The sequence below is a fragment of the Hyperolius riggenbachi genome, unplaced genomic scaffold, assembly GCF_040937935.1.
Source record: "Hyperolius riggenbachi isolate aHypRig1 unplaced genomic scaffold, aHypRig1.pri scaffold_272, whole genome shotgun sequence".
Classification (NCBI taxonomy): Eukaryota; Metazoa; Chordata; class Amphibia; order Anura; family Hyperoliidae; genus Hyperolius; species Hyperolius riggenbachi.
The window spans coordinates 39,474-57,461 of NW_027152483.1; the positions used below are offsets into that span (position 1 = coordinate 39,474).

The window sequence follows — 17,988 nt, forward strand, 5'->3', positions numbered from 1 at the left end:
CAGTCAGCAGCATAGCTCCCCCTACACTGACCCCAGGCACACAGCACTGGATTACGTAGAGAACACCTATCTCTATCTGTCCCTCAGCAGCACAGCTCTCCCTACACTGACTCCAGGCACACAGCTACACAGCACTGGATTACATAGAGAACACCTATCTCTATCTGTCCCTCAATCAGCAGCATACCTCCCCCTACACTGACTCCAGGTACACAGCTACACAGCACTGGATTACATAGAGAACACCTATCTCTATCTGTCCCTCAGTCAGCAGCATAGCTCCCCCTACACTGACCCCAGGCACACAGCTACACAGCACTGGGTTACATAGAGAGCACCTATCTCTAGCTGTCCCTCAGCAGCACAGCTCTCCCTACACTGACTCCAGGCACACAGCTACACAGCACTGGGTTACATAGAGAACACCTATCTCTATCTGTCCCTCAGCAGCACAGCTCTCCCTACACTGACTGAAGGCACACAGCTACACACAGGGCTGTTGAGTCGGTACAAAAATCCACTGACTCTGACTCCTCAGTTTAGGATTCCACCGACTCAGACTCCTCTAATTTGCATATTACAATTTTGTTGAATGAAAGTATGTAACATGAAATTCGTCTCTTAACCGCCAACGCTTAGGAATTTTAAAAGACAACTGAAGTGAGAAGGATATGGAGACTGCCATATTTATTCCCTTTAGCCATAGACTAAAACTAGTCCTTGGTAAGAGTATTTGTAAAAGGTACAGACCGGAACAAAGAACATCTATCAGGTCCTAGGCAATGTGACTGTGGGTACATGTAAGAGTGATGTGCAGGTACTCTGCAGGGGAATGAGGAGATTCTTCCTCCATTACACATTCTTCATGTACAAGCTGAACCAGGTTTATGGGTGATAAACAACAACTCTGTGTTCAATGTGCACAACATTCTCAGTGGATTCCCTGAAGCTCTGTGGGGAGTGCATATGTATAGTATAGTACTACTGTGTAAACCTGAGACAGATGAAAATAAATTTTAATATGTGGGCTTCCTCCAGACCCCATCAGGCTAATCAGTCCCTCGCTGTCCTCCTCAGCCACCTGGATCTTCTGCTATGGGTCCAGGCACTTGAGCAAGTCTGGCGTAGTGCGCATGCACACACTCCACCGCCGGAAGCGTACTACATCTGCACAGCACTATTGTGCAGGTGCAGAATGCACCTGGCTGTGGAAGCGGCATGCGGCCGGACTGCGCTGACTGGCTGAATTACCAGGACTCATTGGAGAAGATCCAGGTGGTGGAGGAGGACAGTGAGGGACTGATTAGCCTGAAGGGGGCTGGAAGAAGCCCCAGGTATGTATAATACTTATCTTTTCATCCTTCTCAGGTACCGTTTAATTCATAGTCACCAACCCAAATTTTAATAACATATCAAATTATTTGATTTCATGAGCAAAGAGAGTGCGTACATTTGCATCAATGCGTACATTTGCATAAATCATAATCCACGCAGAATTATTTCCATCTCATTGACCATCTCTATTAGTGACACGGCTACACATCAGGCTTTATACTTACAGCAGAGATGTTATTTAGTATATATAAGAGATTCCACACCATATATACAGTATAGTCACAATCAGATGTGTATATCTGACTTTAAAACCACTTAACGACCGCCTAACGCCGATAAGCATCGGCAGGTCGAAGTGGTGTTTCCATGGAAACGGCCGCTCATTCGAGCAGCCGTTCCATGTCAATTCACGGAAGGTGTCTCCGTGAACAGTCTGCGAGCCGCCGATCGTGGCTCACAGGCTAATTGTAAACACGCGGGGAAAAAATCCCCACTGTTTACATCAATACGGCGCCATAAAGGAAATCGGCGATCCCTGGCCTCTGATTGGCCGGGGATCGCCGTCATTTGATAGGCTGAAGCCTATCCTAGGCGGCGCAGGACGGATTTCTGTCCTGCGCAGCCCATAGGGAAAGGGAGAGGAAGGGAGCGCAGAAACCGCTGCGGAGGGGGGCTTTGAGGAGCCCCCCTCGCTCGGGCACACGGAGCGGCGGCGATCAGACCCCCCCAGCAGGTCATCCCCTAGTGGCGGAAAAAAAAGGTGGGGGGGGGGGGGGTCTGATCGCCCTGCCTTGCACACGATTGGTGCTGTGGGCTGGAGAGCCCGAAAAGCACCGATCCTCCACAAATCCCCTGGTCCTTAAGTGGTTAAAAATACGGGGACTACTTTATTGAAGCAGCACAAGTAACTAATTTTGTTTGGTTTATTTCGTTTTTGTGGACTAAGCACAGCTATTACTGTATGTATAAATTATTTATGATGACTATTATCTGAGAAATAGAAGATTTTATCATATTTTCTATTTTAATTACAGTTTAAATTCATTAGGAGTCAGAGTCGGTGCATTTTTTTCCGACTCCGACTCCAGGCACCCAAAATTGCTCCGACTCCACAGCCCTGGCTACACTGCACTGGATTACATAGAGAACACCTATCTCTATCTGTCCCTCAGTCAGCAGCACAGCTCTCCCTACACTGACTCCAGGCACACAGCTACACAGCACTGGATTACATAGAGAACACCTATCTCTATCTGTCCCTCAGTCAGCAACATGCTCTCCCTACACTGACCCCAGGCACACAGCTACACAGCACTGGGTTACATAGAGAACACCTATCTCTGTCTGTCCCTTAGTCAGCAGCACAGCTCTCCCTACACTGACTCCAGGCACACAGCTACACAGCACTGGATTATAGAGAACACCTATCTCTATCTGTCCCTCAGTCAGCAGCACAGCTCTCCCTACACTGACTCCAGGCACACAGCTACACTGCACTGGATTACACAGAGAGCACCTATCTCTATCTGTCCCTCAGCAGCACAGCTCTCCCTACACGGACTCCAGGCACACAGCTACACAGCACTGGATTACATAGAGAGCACCTATCTCTATCTGTCCCTCAACCAGCAGCACAGCTCTCCCTACACTGACTCCAGGCACACAGCTACACAGCACTGGATTACATAGAGAGCACCTATCTCTATCTGTCCCTCAACCAGCAGCACAGCTCTCCCTACACTGACTCCAGGCACACAGCTACACAGCACTGGATTACATAGAGAACACCCATCTCTATCTGTCCCTCAGTCAGCAGCACAGCTCTCCCTACACTGACTCCAGGCACACAGCTACACAGCACTGGGTTACATAGAGAGCACCTATCTCTATCTGTCCCTCAGCAGCACAGCTCTCCCTACACTGACCCCAGCACACAGCTACACTGCACTGGATTACATAGAGAACACCTATCTCTATCTGTCCCTCAGTCAGCAGCACAGCTCTCCCTACACTGACCCCAGGCACACAGCTACACAGCACTGGGTTACATAGAGAGCACCTATCTCTACCTGTCCCTCAGTCAGCAGCACAGCTCTCCCTACACTGACTCCAGGCACACAGCTACACAGCACTGGATTACATAGACACCACCTATCTCTATCTGTCCCTCAGTCAGCAGCACAGCTCTCCCTACACTGACTCCAGGCACACAGCTACACAGCACTGGATTACATAGAGAACACCTATCTCTATCTGTCCCTCAGTCAGCAGCATAGCTCTCCCTACACTGACTCCAGGCACACAGCTACACAGCACTGGATTACATAGAGAACACCTATCTCTATCTGTCCCTCAGTCAGCAGCACAGCTCTCCCTACACTGACTGAAGGCATACAGCTACACAGCACTGGATTACATAGAGAACACCTATCTCTATCTGTCCCTCAGTCAGCAGCACAGCTCACCCTACACTGACTCCAGGCACACAGCTACACAGCACTGGGTTACATAGAGAACACCTATCTCTATCTGTCCCTCAGCAGCACAGCTCTCCCTACACTCACTCCAGGCACACAGCTACACAGCACTGGATTACATAGAGAACACCTATCTCTATCTGTCCCTCAGTCAGCAGCACAGCTCTCCCTACACTGACTCCAGGCACACAGCTACACAGCACTGGGTTACATAGAGAGCACCTATCTCTATCTGTCCCTCAGCAGCACAGCTCTCCCTACACTGACTCCAGGCACACAGCTACACAGCACTGGGTTACATAGAGAACACCTATCTCTATCTGTCCCTCAGTCAGCAGCACAGCTCTCCCTACACTGACTCCAGGCACACAGCTACACAGCACTGGGTTACATAGAGAACACCTATCCCTATCTGTCCCTCAGCAGCACAGCTCCCCCTACACTGACCCCAGGCAAACAGCTACACAGCACTGGATTACATAGAGAACACCTATCTCTATCTGTCCCTCAGCAGCACAGCTCCCCCTACACTGACCCCAGGCAAACAGCTACACTGCACTGGATTACATAGAGAGCACCTATCTCTATCTGTCCCTCAGCAGCACAGCTCTCCCTACACTGACCCCAGGCACACAGCTACACAGCACTGGATTACATAGAGAACACCTATCTCTATCTGTCCCTCAGCAGCACAGCTCTCCCTACACTGACTCCAGGCACACAGCTACACAGCACTGGATTACATAGAGAACACCTATCTCTATCTGTCCCTCAGCAGCACAGCTCTCCCTACACTGACTCCAGGCACACAGCTACACAGCACTGGGTTACATAGAGAGCACCTATCTCTATCTGTCCCTCAGCAGCACAGCTCTCCCTACACTGACTCCAGGCACACAGCTACACAGCACTGGATTACATAGAGAACACCTATCTCTATCTGTCCCTCAGCAGCACAGCTCTCCCTACACTGACTCCAGGCACACAGCTACACTGCACTGGATTACATAGAGAACACCTATCTCTATCTGTCCCTCAGTCAGCAGCACAGCTCTCCCTACACTGACTCCAGGCAAACAGCTACACTGCACTGGATTACATAGAGAGCACCTATCTCTATCTGTCTCTCAGTCAGCAGCACAGCTCTCCCTACACTGACTCCAGGCACACAGCTACACAGCACTGGATTACATAGAGAACACCTATCTCTATCTGTCCCTCAGCAGCACAGCTCTCCCTACACTGACTCCAGGCAAACAGCTACACTGCACTGGGTTACATAGAGAACACCTATCTCTATCTGTCCCTCAGCAGCACAGCTCTCCCTACACTGACTCCAGGCACACAGCTACACAGCACTGGATTACATAGAGAGCACCTATCTCTATCTGTCCCTCAGCAGCACAGCTCTCCCTACACTGACTCCAGGCACACAGCTACACAGCACTGGATTATAGAGAACACCTATCTCTATCTGTCCCTCAGTCAGCAGCACAGCTCTCCCTACACTGACTCCAGGCACACAGCTACACTGCACTGGATTACACAGAGAGCACCTATCTCTATCTGTCCCTCAGCAGCACAGCTCTCCCTACACGGACTCCAGGCACACAGCTACACAGCACTGGATTACATAGAGAGCACCTATCTCTATCTGTCCCTCAACCAGCAGCACAGCTCTCCCTACACTGACTCCAGGCACACAGCTACACAGCACTGGATTACATAGAGAGCACCTATCTCTATCTGTCCCTCAACCAGCAGCACAGCTCTCCCTACACTGACTCCAGGCACACAGCTACACAGCACTGGATTACATAGAGAACACCCATCTCTATCTGTCCCTCAGTCAGCAGCACAGCTCTCCCTACACTGACTCCAGGCACACAGCTACACAGCACTGGGTTACATAGAGAGCACCTATCTCTATCTGTCCCTCAGCAGCACAGCTCTCCCTACACTGACCCCAGGCACACAGCTACACTGCACTGGATTACATAGAGAACACCTATCTCTATCTGTCCCTCAGTCAGCAGCACAGCTCTCCCTACACTGACCCCAGGCACACAGCTACACAGCACTGGGTTACATAGAGAGCACCTATCTCTACCTGTCCCTCAGTCAGCAGCACAGCTCTCCCTACACTGACTCCAGGCACACAGCTACACAGCACTGGATTACATAGACACCACCTATCTCTATCTGTCCCTCAGTCAGCAGCACAGCTCTCCCTACACTGACTCCAGGCACACAGCTACACAGCACTGGATTACATAGAGAACACCTATCTCTATCTGTCCCTCAGTCAGCAGCATAGCTCTCCCTACACTGACTCCAGGCACACAGCTACACAGCACTGGATTACATAGAGAACACCTATCTCTATCTGTCCCTCAGTCAGCAGCACAGCTCTCCCTACACTGACTGAAGGCATACAGCTACACAGCACTGGATTACATAGAGAACACCTATCTCTATCTGTCCCTCAGTCAGCAGCACAGCTCACCCTACACTGACTCCAGGCACACAGCTACACAGCACTGGGTTACATAGAGAACACCTATCTCTATCTGTCCCTCAGCAGCACAGCTCTACCTACACTCACTCCAGGCACACAGCTACACAGCACTGGATTACATAGAGAACACCTATCTCTATCTGTCCCTCAGTCAGCAGCACAGCTCTCCCTACACTGACTCCAGGCACACAGCTACACAGCACTGGGTTACATAGAGAGCACCTATCTCTATCTGTCCCTCAGCAGCACAGCTCTCCCTACACTGACTCCAGGCACACAGCTACACAGCACTGGGTTACATAGAGAACACCTATCTCTATCTGTCCCTCAGTCAGCAGCACAGCTCTCCCTACACTGACTCCAGGCACACAGCTACACAGCACTGGGTTACATAGAGAACACCTATCCCTATCTGTCCCTCAGCAGCAGCACAGCTCTCCCTACACTGACTCCAGGCACACAGCTACACAGCACTGGATTACATAGAGAACACCTATCTCTATCTGTCCCTCAGCAGTACAGCTCCCCCTACACTGACCCCAGGCAAACAGCTACACAGCACTGGATTACATAGAGAACACCTATCTCTATCTGTCCCTCAGCAGCACAGCTCCCCCTACACTGACCCCAGGCAAACAGCTACACTGCACTGGATTACATAGAGAGCACCTATCTCTATCTGTCCCTCAGCAGCACAGCTCTCCCTACACTGACCCCAGGCACACAGCTACACAGCACTGGATTACATAGAGAACACCTATCTCTATCTGTCCCTCAGCAGCACAGCTCTCCCTACACTGACTCCAGGCACACAGCTACACAGCACTGGATTACATAGAGAACACCTATCTCTATCTGTCCCTCAGCAGCACAGCTCTCCCTACACTGACTCCAGGCACACAGCTACACAGCACTGGGTTACATAGAGAGCACCTATCTCTATCTGTCCCTCAGCAGCACAGCTCTCCCTACACTGACTCCAGGCACACAGCTACACAGCACTGGATTACATAGAGAACACCTATCTCTATCTGTCCCTCAGCAGCACAGCTCTCCCTACACTGACTCCAGGCACACAGCTACACTGCACTGGATTACATAGAGAACACCTATCTCTATCTGTCCCTCAGTCAGCAGCACAGCTCTCCCTACACTGACTCCAGGCAAACAGCTACACTGCACTGGATTACATAGAGAGCACCTATCTCTATCTGTCTCTCAGTCAGCAGCACAGCTCTCCCTACACTGACTCCAGGCACACAGCTACACAGCACTGGATTACATAGAGAACACCTATCTCTATCTGTCCCTCAGCAGCACAGCTCTCCCTACACTGACTCCAGGCAAACAGCTACACTGCACTGGGTTACATAGAGAACACCTATCTCTATCTGTCCCTCAGCAGCACAGCTCTCCCTACACTGACTCCAGGCACACAGCTACACAGCACTGGATTACATAGAGAGCACCTATCTCTATCTGTCCCTCAGTCAGCAGCACAGCTCCCCCTACACTGACTCCAGGCACACAGCTACACTGCACTGGGTTACATAGAGAGCACCTATCTCTATCTGTCCCTCAGTCAGCAACATGCTCTCCCTACACTGACTCCAGGCACACAGCTACACAGCACTGGATTACATAGAGAGCACCTATCTCTATCTGTCCCTCAGCAGCACAGCTCTCCCTACACTGACTCCAGGCACACAGCTACACAGCACTGGGTTACATAGAGAACACCTATCTCTATCTGTCCCTCAGTCAGCAGCACAGCTCTCCCTACACTGACCCCAGGCACACAGCTACACTGCACTGGATTACATAGAGAACACCTATCTCTATCTGTCCCTCAGTCAGCAGCACAGCTCTCCCTACACTGACTCCAGGTACACAGCTACACTGCACTGGATTACATAGAGAGCACCTATCTCTATCTGTCCCTCAGTCAGCAGCACAGCTCTCCCTACACTGACTCCAGGCACACAGCTACACAGCACTGGATTACATAGAGAACACCTATCTCTATCTGTCCCTCAGTCAGCAGCATAGCTCTCCCTACACTGACTCCAGGCACACAGCTACACAGCACTGGATTACATAGAGAGCACCTATCTCTATCTGTCCCTCAGTCAGCAGCATAGCTCTCCCTACACTCACTCCAGGCACACAGCTACACAGCACTGGATTACATAGAGAACACCTATCTCTATCTGTCCCTCAGTCAGCAGCATAGCTCTCCCTACACTGACTCCAGGCACACAGCTACACTGCACTGGGTTACATAGAGAACACATATCTCTATCTGTCCCTCAGTCAGCAGCACAGCTCTCCCTACACTGACTCCAGGCACACAGCTACACTGCACTGGGTTACATAGAGAACACATATCTCTATCTGTCCCTCAGTCAGCAGCACAGCTCTCCCTACACTGACTGAAGGCACACAGCTACACAGCACTGGGTTACATAGAGAACACATATCTCTATCTGTCCCTCAGTCAGCAGCACAGCTCTCCCTACACTGACTCCAGGCACACAGCTACACAGCACTGGATTACATAGAGAGCACCTATCTCTATCTGTCCCTCAGTCAGCAGCACATCTCTCCCTACACTGAATCCAGGCACACAGCTACACAGCACTGGATTACATAGAGAACACATATCTCTATCTGTCCCTCAGTCAGCAGCACAGCTCTCCCTACACTGACTCCAGGCACACAGCTACACAGCACTGGATTACATAGAGAGCACCTATCTCTATCTGTCCCTCAGTCAGCAGCACAGCTCTCCCTACACTGACTGAAGGCACACAGCTACACAGCACTGGGTTACATAGAGAACACATATCTCTATCTGTCCCTCAGTCAGCAGCACAGCTCTCCCTACACTGACTCCAGGCACACAGCTACACAGCACTGGATTACATAGAGAGCACCTATCTCTATCTGTCCCTCAGTCAGCAGCATAGCTCTCCCTACACTGACCCCAGGCACTCAGCTACACTGCACTGGATTACATAGAGAGCACCTATCTCTATCTGTCCCTCAGTCAGCAGCACAGCTCTCCCTACACTGACTCCAGGCACACAGCTACACAGCACTGGATTACATAGAGAACACCTATCTCTATCTGTCCCTCAGTCAGCAGCACAGCTCTCCCTACACTGACTCCAGGCACACAGCTACACAGCACTGGGTTACATAGAGAGCACCTATCTCTACCTGTCCCTCAGTCAGCAGCACAGCTCCCCCTACACTGACTACTGTCTGACTGTAAAATGGCTGCCAGATTCATTTCTTTTTATGGAGGGTGTGGCCTGTATGGTAAAAATACTTAATTGGCTGTCCTGACCTACCTGACTTGAAGGTGAAGGGTCAAAATAAGGCTACATGTTAACCACTTAAGGACCACAGAGTCCTCCCCCCCCCCCCCCCCATTTTTTACAATTCGGTGCTCTGCAGCTTAAATAGCTCGCTGCAGAGCCGCACAAGTCAGCACACAAATGGATTCCCCCCCCCCTTTTCTGCCCACCAATAGAGCTCTATGTTGGTGGGCTCTGATCGCTGCTGTCATGTTTCTTTTGGTTTTTTTTTATCAATTTATTTGTTGGGTTTTTTTTTTTAATAAAATTACATATTTTTTTTAAATGTCTGGGAATGTGGGAGAGCTGAGATGAGGGTAATTCCCCATAGACAGCCTCCCTGGTTGCAGATACGGGACACACAGGGACAGCTGAGATGAGGGTAATTCCCCATAGACAGCCTCCCTGGTTGCAGATACGGGACACACAGGGAGAGCTGAGATGAGGGCAATTCCCCATAGACAGCCTCCCTGGTTGCAGATACGGGACACACAGGGACAGCTGAGATGAGGGTAATTCCCCATAGACAGCCTCCCTGGTTGCAGATACGGGACACACAGGGAGAGCTGAGATGAGGGTAATTCCCCATAGACAGCCTCCCTGGTTGCAGATACGGGACACACAGGGAGAGCTGAGATGAGGGTAATTCCCCATAGACAGCCTCCCTGGTTGCAGATACGGGACACACAGGGAGAGCTGAGATGAGGGTAATTCCCCATAGATAGCCTCCCTGGTTGCAGATACGGGACACACAGGGAGAGCTGAGATGAGGGTAATTCCCCATAGACAGCCTCCCTGGTTGCAGATACGGGACACACAGGGAGAGCGGAGAGGAGGGTAATTCCCCATAGATAGCCTCCCTGGTTGCAGATACGGGACACACAGTAGGGCAGTTGCTGCACGGGCTACCAGGCAGGTACCATAGTACCACATCTTTATTACTCATCTATTGTATCATATTATCAATATTACTACCTCTGCATTTATCCATTCCTGTATAAGTTTGCAGCCTGAATGCAGAGCGCTATAGCACACTAGGGCACTATGCTGATCGGGAAGTAACTAGATTCTATAGCCCTAATTAGCGCATCATGTCCTGGGCGTGGCCGCACACATACATTATAGCCCAATTATTGCCAACATTTTAATGACAGCCCAATGTCACTCTGAGCCCATGCGCCCACTGACAGCTTTAAGGGCAGAGGTCTTTTTATAACCCTTCTTAGCATTGCAGAGTGGTGTAATAGCATGGGCGGAATGTGTTTATGATTATTATCTTATGATTATTTTTATTATTATGATTAACCACTTCACCACTGAGGGGTTTTACCCCCTGAGCACCAGAGCAATTTTCACCTTTCAGCGCTTCTTCCATTCATTCGTCTATAACTTTATCATTACTTATCGCAATGAAATGAACTATATCTTGTTTTTTCCGGCACCAATTAGGCTTTCTTTAGGTGGGACATTATGCCAAGAATTATTTTTTTCTAAATGTGTTTTAATGGGAAAATAGGAAAAATGTGGGGAAAAAAATAATTATTTTTCAGTTTTCGGCCATTATAGTTTTTAAATAATGCATGCTACTGTAATTAAAACCCATGAAATGTATTTGCCCTTTTGTCCCGGTTATAAAACCATTTAAATTATGTCCCTATCACAATGTTTGGCGCCAATATTTTATTTGGAAATAAAGGTGCATTTTTTTCATTTTTGCGTCCATCCCTAATTACAAGCCCATAGTTTATAAAGTAACAGTGTTATACCCTCTTGACATAAATATTTAAAAAGTTCAGTCCCTAAGGTAACTATTTATGTATTTTTTTTAATTGTAAATTTTTGAATTTTTTTTTAATTACAAAAAAAAAAAAAAATGGGGAGTGTGGGAGGTAATGAGTTAATTTTTTGTGTAAAAGTCATTTATGTGTATGTGAAAAATGTGTAGGGTGTAGTTTACTATTTGGCCACAAGATGGCCACAGTAACTTTTTGTTTTAATGCGACCTCCAAGCCTCTTCCCGGAAGCTTGGAGGAAGTATAAGGAGGCTGGACACGTGAGTTTTTTTTCACAATGATCGCGCTGCCCATCGGAGAGCAGCGGATCATTGCGGGGCTTAGATCAACGAACGGGAATGGATTTTCCCGTTCATTGATCTCCGGGCGAGCGGGCGGCGGCGTGTTTACTAGCGGCGGGCGGCGGCGTGTTTACTAGCGGGAGCGCGGACAGCGGCGGGAGCGCGGAAAGTACGTATTTCTCCGTCCCTGGTTGTTAAAGGATGGAAAAAGGGGCGGAGAAATACGTACGCGCGGGGGTAAAGTGGTTAAATTCAGCTTAATTAATTATTTGATGGTTTTATGATTCATTTCTGTTTAATAATCGTATTCAGTTATTTATATTTATTCATACATTTTAGGTAATAGCCACGCTCAATTGTTTTTATATCTGTAAGTGTGGAAAGGGCTGCCAGCGTTTATTACAGTACGATAACATTTGCTTTAACAGTGCGCTGGCATCTCCCCGCCCCTTATGCTAAGTAGTCTCAGATAGAAACTACATAGCCAGCGCCCACAGCCACTACATCACCTGAAGAAGGCGCGGTATTGCCGAAAACAGTAGTGACATAACACTGACGCACAGTGGACACGCCCCCTGCTTCTCCTGCACCTCCAGACAGACACCAGAGAGACACCATGGCAATCCCAGGTCCCGGCCAGACCTCGGGGCGGAGGCAGCAGACGTGGCGGCTCTGGACACGTGGGTTTCTTTTGAAACCTGTGTAAAGGCTCATACACACGGATTTTTCCAAAAGACAGGTCATTTGGACGTCAAATCGGGCGTGTGTACAGTCGGTCATTCAGCTGATAACGCTGGTTTTGACCAATCCACACGCCAGATTTGACATCCAAATGACCGGTCGTTTGGAAAAATTTGACGTGTGTATGAGCCTTTAGTGCAACTTATGAATAAAGAGGATTAATGCACTATAGGAGCTCTTTCTTCCTCTTTTGGTTGCTAAGCAACCAGGGATCGCACAAAGGTGGCTGAACAATGACATATGGGCATCATCACTGGAACTGATTAGCAGAAATGTAACACTTTATTAGGTAACCAGTGCTGCTGACAGTAGCAAGCGTCCCCTGCTAAAGTGTCAGAGGAGAAGAGGGCAGCCCAGTGTGAGAGAACAAAGAGACCTTTCCCTTCTCCAGGGTGTCTGTACTGCTATTGTTAGCCAACTGTCACCATATATATTCATGAATGATAGTTATAGATGGCAAAAATCTAACATGAGCACAAAGCATAACCCGATATGGTCAGTCTGTGAGCAGTGACATAACAGCAATACAGATACACATTTATTCTATATACACTGCTGATTACTCACCTGTTCTGCCCTCTGTAACATTGTCCTCCTCTTTACTTGTCCTCATCATGTCACCCTTCTCCATAGACTGCTGATCACTCCTCACATACGTCTCTTCTTCTTCTTCACTTGTCATCATGTCACCCTCCTCCATAGACTGCTGGTCACTCCTCACATATGTCTCTTCTTTTTCCTCTTTACTTGTCCTCATCATGTCACCCTCCTCTATAGACTGCTGATCACTCCTAACATATGTCTCTTCTTCCTCTTCTTTACTTGTCCTCATCTTGTCACCCTCCTCCACAGACTGCTGATCACTCCTCACATAGGTCTCTTCTTTTTCCTCTTTACTTGTCCTCATCATGTCACCCTCCTCTATAGACTGCTGATCACTCCTAACATATGTCTCTTCTTCCTCTTCTTTACTTGTCCTCATCTTGTCACCCTCCTCCATAGACTGCTGATCACTCCTCACATAGGTCTCTTCTTTTTCCTCTTTACTTGTCCTCATCATGTCACCCTCCTTCATAGACTGCTGATCACTCCTCACATATGTCTCTTCTTCCTCTTCTTTAATTGTTACCATCATGTCACCGTCCTCCATAGATTGCTGATCACTCCTCACATACGTCTCTTCTTCTTCCTCTTTACTTGTCCTCATCATGTCACCCTCCTCCATAGACTGCTGATCACTCCTCATACACATCTCTTCTTCTTCCTCTTTACTTGTCCTCATCATGTCACCCCCTTCCAAAGACTGCTGATCACTCCTCACATACGTCTCTTCTTCTTCCTCTTTACTTGTCCTCATCATGTCACCTCCCTCCAAAGACTGCTGATCACTCCTCACATATGTCTCTTCTTCCTCTTTAACCACAGTACTTTCATGTACAAGTTCTCCACCCTAAGTGCACAAAGTGAGAGATAATGTAAAATGTGAGCACAGAGAACAGCACAGGAAGGAAGAATGTGTCATGGTTTGGGGTCTCCGGGGACCCTCAGTCCCACCTACCTGATAATGGTGGGGGATGGTGGGATCTTCCTGTTGACAATCCTGGGAATAAAGAGGACCGGTACATCTCTCTGGTGGGTTTCTGTCACTGGATCCATCTGCAGGAAACACACACATTGACTGAATACAGGTAAAACTAAAAAAAAATTAGAATTTCATGCAAAACGCCATTTATTTTAGTAATTCAACTTATAAGGTGAAACTAATATATGCAATAGACTCATTACACGCAAAGTAATATATTTCAAGCCTTTGTTATAAATTTTGATTATTATAGCTTACAGCTTATGAAACCCCTAAAATCAAAATCTCAGACCATTAGAATATTGAGAAACTGTTCAATATCCTCGGCTCAAAGTGTCAGAGTCTAATTAGCTAATTCATCCAAATAAATCCAAAACACCCGCAAGGGGTTCCTATTTCATACATTAGTTTCATCTTTTAGGTAAAATTACAGAAATACATGGATTTTCACCTGTACATTGTCTCCATGTGTTTATCAAATGATGGAGGGGATCTAGGTCTGCACCCTCCTGTACAAGACATGAAAGTCTCCTCTTACCCGGTGATGTGAGGGGCGGCTGATTCTCCATCATGGCGTCCTTGTAGAGGTCCTGGTGTCCTTCTATATACTGCTGCTCCTGCATGGAGAAATAGACAGTGACATCCTGACACCTTATAGCAGTGATGGCTAACCTTGGCACTCCAGCTGTGACAAAACTACAAATCCCATCATGCCTCTGACTCCCCTATGTATGCTTAGAGCTGTCAGTGTATTGCAATGCCTCATGGGACTTGTAGTTCCACCACGGCTGGAGTGCCAAGGTTAGCCATCACTGCCTTATAGGAACCTGACATACACAATGATACAGTTAACACCCAGACACCCCCCCTGCTGTTACTGGATAATGTCCCATAATTCCCAGCACCACTCACCTCTCCTGTCAGCAGCTCCATCATCTTCCTGGTGATTTCCAGAATCTTGTTGTGTCCCTCAGATATCAGGAAGTGAGGTGGGGGCACCGTGATGGTCACATGATCACCAGCCTTTACTGGAGCAAAACTCTGTATGGAAACATCAACCATAATGTCACATGATCCCTCAGAATCCCCCTCACCTCTCCAGTCAGCTGTGTGCAGGGCCAGGACAAGGTTCCCCAGCACTAGTGTAGGTAGCAGATGCAGCCCCTGTAGTACAGGAAACCTCATTTAAAAAAAGAAAAAAAAAACGAACCTTCCCCTAAGGGAGGTTCACACATTATGTCTCTTTGTGGGGTCTCCTTTCTCTCTATGAAGGCGTCCATCTTGCAGATATCATTGCAGCGTGGCCGCAGTTTAAAGTGGCCAAGAGTCCAGTGTGTTCCTGACCACTGCTGCATGCTGGGAGAAATAGACATTAATCTGTCTACATTTCCCAGCATGCACCAGTTATATAGCCAGATCAGCCCCAGTATTAGGCAGCCCCTCCCCATGTTATATAGCCAGATCAGCTCCCAGTATTAGGCAGCCCCTCCCCATGTTATATAGCCAGATCAGCCCCAGTATTACGCAGACCCTCCCCATGTTATATAGCCAGATCAGCCCCCAGTATTAGGCAGCCCCTCCCCAAGTTATATAGCCAGATCAGCCCCAGTATTAGGCAGCCCCTCCCCATGTTATATAGCCAGATCAGCCCAAAGTATTAGGCAGCCCCTCCCCAAGTTATATAGCCAGATCAGCCCCAGTATTAGGCAGCCCCTCCCCATGTTATATAGCCAGATCAGCCCCCAGTATTAGGCAGCCCCTCCCCATGTTATATAGCCAGATCAGCCCCAGTATTAGGCAGACCCTCCCCATGTTATATAGCCAGATCAGCCCCCAGTATTAGGCAGCCCCTCCCCAAGTTATATAGCCAGATCAGCCCCAGTATTAGGCAGCCCCTCCCCATGTTATATAGCCAGATCAGCCCCCAGTATTAGGCAGCCCCTCCCCAAGTTATATAGCCAGATCAGCCCCAGTATTAGGCAGCCCCTCCCCATGTTATATAGCCAGATGTGCCCCCAGTATTAGGCAGACCCTCCCCATGTTATATAGCCAGATCAGCTCCAGTATTAGGCAGCCCCTCCCCATGTTATATAGCCAGATCAGCCCAAGTATTCAGCAGACCCTCCCCATGTTATATAGCCAGATCAGCCCCCAGTATTAAGCAGCCCCTCCCCATGTTATATAGCCAGATCAGCCCCAGTATTATGCAGCCCCTCCCCATGTTATATAGCCAGATCAGCCCCAGTATTAGGCAGCCCCTCCCCATGTTATATAGCCAGATCAGCCCCAGTATTAGGCAGACCCTCCCCATGTTATATAGCCAGATCAGGCCCAGTATTAGGCAGCCCCTCCCCATGTTATATAGCCAGATCAGCCCCAGTATTAGGCAGCCCCTCCCCATGTTATATAGCCAGATCAGCCCCATTATTAGGCAGCCCCCTCCCCATGTTATATAGCCAGATCAGCCCCAGTATTAGGCAGCCCCTCCCCATGTTATATAGCCAGATCAGCCCCAGTATTAGGCAGCCCCTCCCCATGTTATATAGCCAGATCAGCCCCAGTATTAGGCAGCCCCTCCCCATGTTATATAGCCAGATCAGCCCCCAGTATTAGGCAGCCCCTCCCCATGTTATATAGCCAGATCAGCAACAGTATTAGGCAGCCCCTCCCCATGTTATATAGCCAGATCAGCCCCAGTATTCGGCAGACCCTCCCCATGTTATATAGCCAGATCAGCCCCAGTATTAGGCAGCCCCTCTCCATGTTATATAGCCAGATCAGCCCCCAGTATTAGGCAGCCCCTCCCCATGTTATATAGCCAGATCAGCCCCTAGTATTAGGCAGACCCTCCCCATGTTATATAGCCAGATCAGCCCCTAGTAATAGGCAGACCCTCCCCATGTTATATAGCCAGATCAGCCCCAGTATTAGGCAGCCCCTCCCCATGTTATATAGCCAGATCAGCCCCTAGTATTAGGCAGACCCTCCCCATGTTATATAGCCAGATCAGCCCCAGTATTAGGCAGCCCCTCCCCATGTTATATAGCCAGATCAGCCCCCAGTATTGAGTAACCCACCTCCTCAAGTTATATAGCCAGATCAGCTGAGAGAAGCAGCAGCAGAGAGGGGCGGGCTTTTCGGCTATTCTAGTGAGACATTCCTCGGTGTATCAGAGAACATTCACAAATTGGAGATTAATATCCCCACCCCTCCTTTCCAGGACTTAAATGCACCCAAGCAGCATTCTAGTGTCCCCGTACTGTGTGCTAGCCTCCTAGTGCCCCCCATAGTGTGTTCCAGCTTTTAGTGTCCCCCATAGTGTGTCCCAGCTTCCCTGTGTCCCCCATAGTGTGTCCCAGCTTCCCTGTGTCCTTGCATCACCACAGTGTGTCTTAGCTTCTCAGTATCTCCTTAGTGCATCCCAGCTTCCCAGTGTCCCTCACAGTATGTCCCACATTGCAGTGCCCCTCACAGTGTACCCCAACTTCCTAGTGTCCCCCAACTTCCTAGTGTCCCCTATAGTGTGTCCCTGCTTCCCAGTGTCCCTCACAGTATGTCCCACATTGCAGTGCCCCGCACAGTGTACCCCAACTTCCTAGTGTCCCCCATAGTGTGTCCCAGCTTCCTAGTGTCCCCCAGCTTCCTAGTGTCCCTCATAGTGTGCCCCAGCTTCCTAGTGTCCCCCAGCTTCCCAGTGTCCCCCCCCCCATAGTGTGCCCCAGCTTCCTAGTGTCCCCCCATAGTGTGCCCCAGCTTCCTAGTGTCCCCCAGCTTCCCAGTGTCCTCCATAGTGTGCCCCAGCTTCCCAGTGTCCCCCATAGTGTGTCCCAGCTTCCTATTGTCCTTCCAGTGTGTCCCAGAATCCCAGTGCCCCTCACAGTGTACCCCAACTTCCTAGT

At 49.0% G+C, this 17,988-nt stretch overlaps 1 protein-coding gene across 1 annotated transcript in view; it reads right to left on the reverse strand.

The window, feature by feature from the left end:
• LOC137543868 (cilia- and flagella-associated protein 251-like) overlaps window positions 1–17,988 on the reverse strand; it is a 47,110-nt gene that overhangs the window by 18,827 nt on the left and 10,295 nt on the right. Inside the window, exons 3-6 of the mRNA XM_068264938.1 lie at window positions 15,002–15,130; window positions 14,628–14,706; window positions 14,066–14,163; window positions 13,075–13,957 (exon numbers count right to left, since the gene is read on the reverse strand). Of these exons, the coding sequence (XP_068121039.1) occupies window positions 13,075–13,957; window positions 14,066–14,163; window positions 14,628–14,706; window positions 15,002–15,130 (1,189 nt within the window). The remainder of the gene's footprint in view (window positions 1–13,074; window positions 13,958–14,065; window positions 14,164–14,627; window positions 14,707–15,001; window positions 15,131–17,988) is intronic.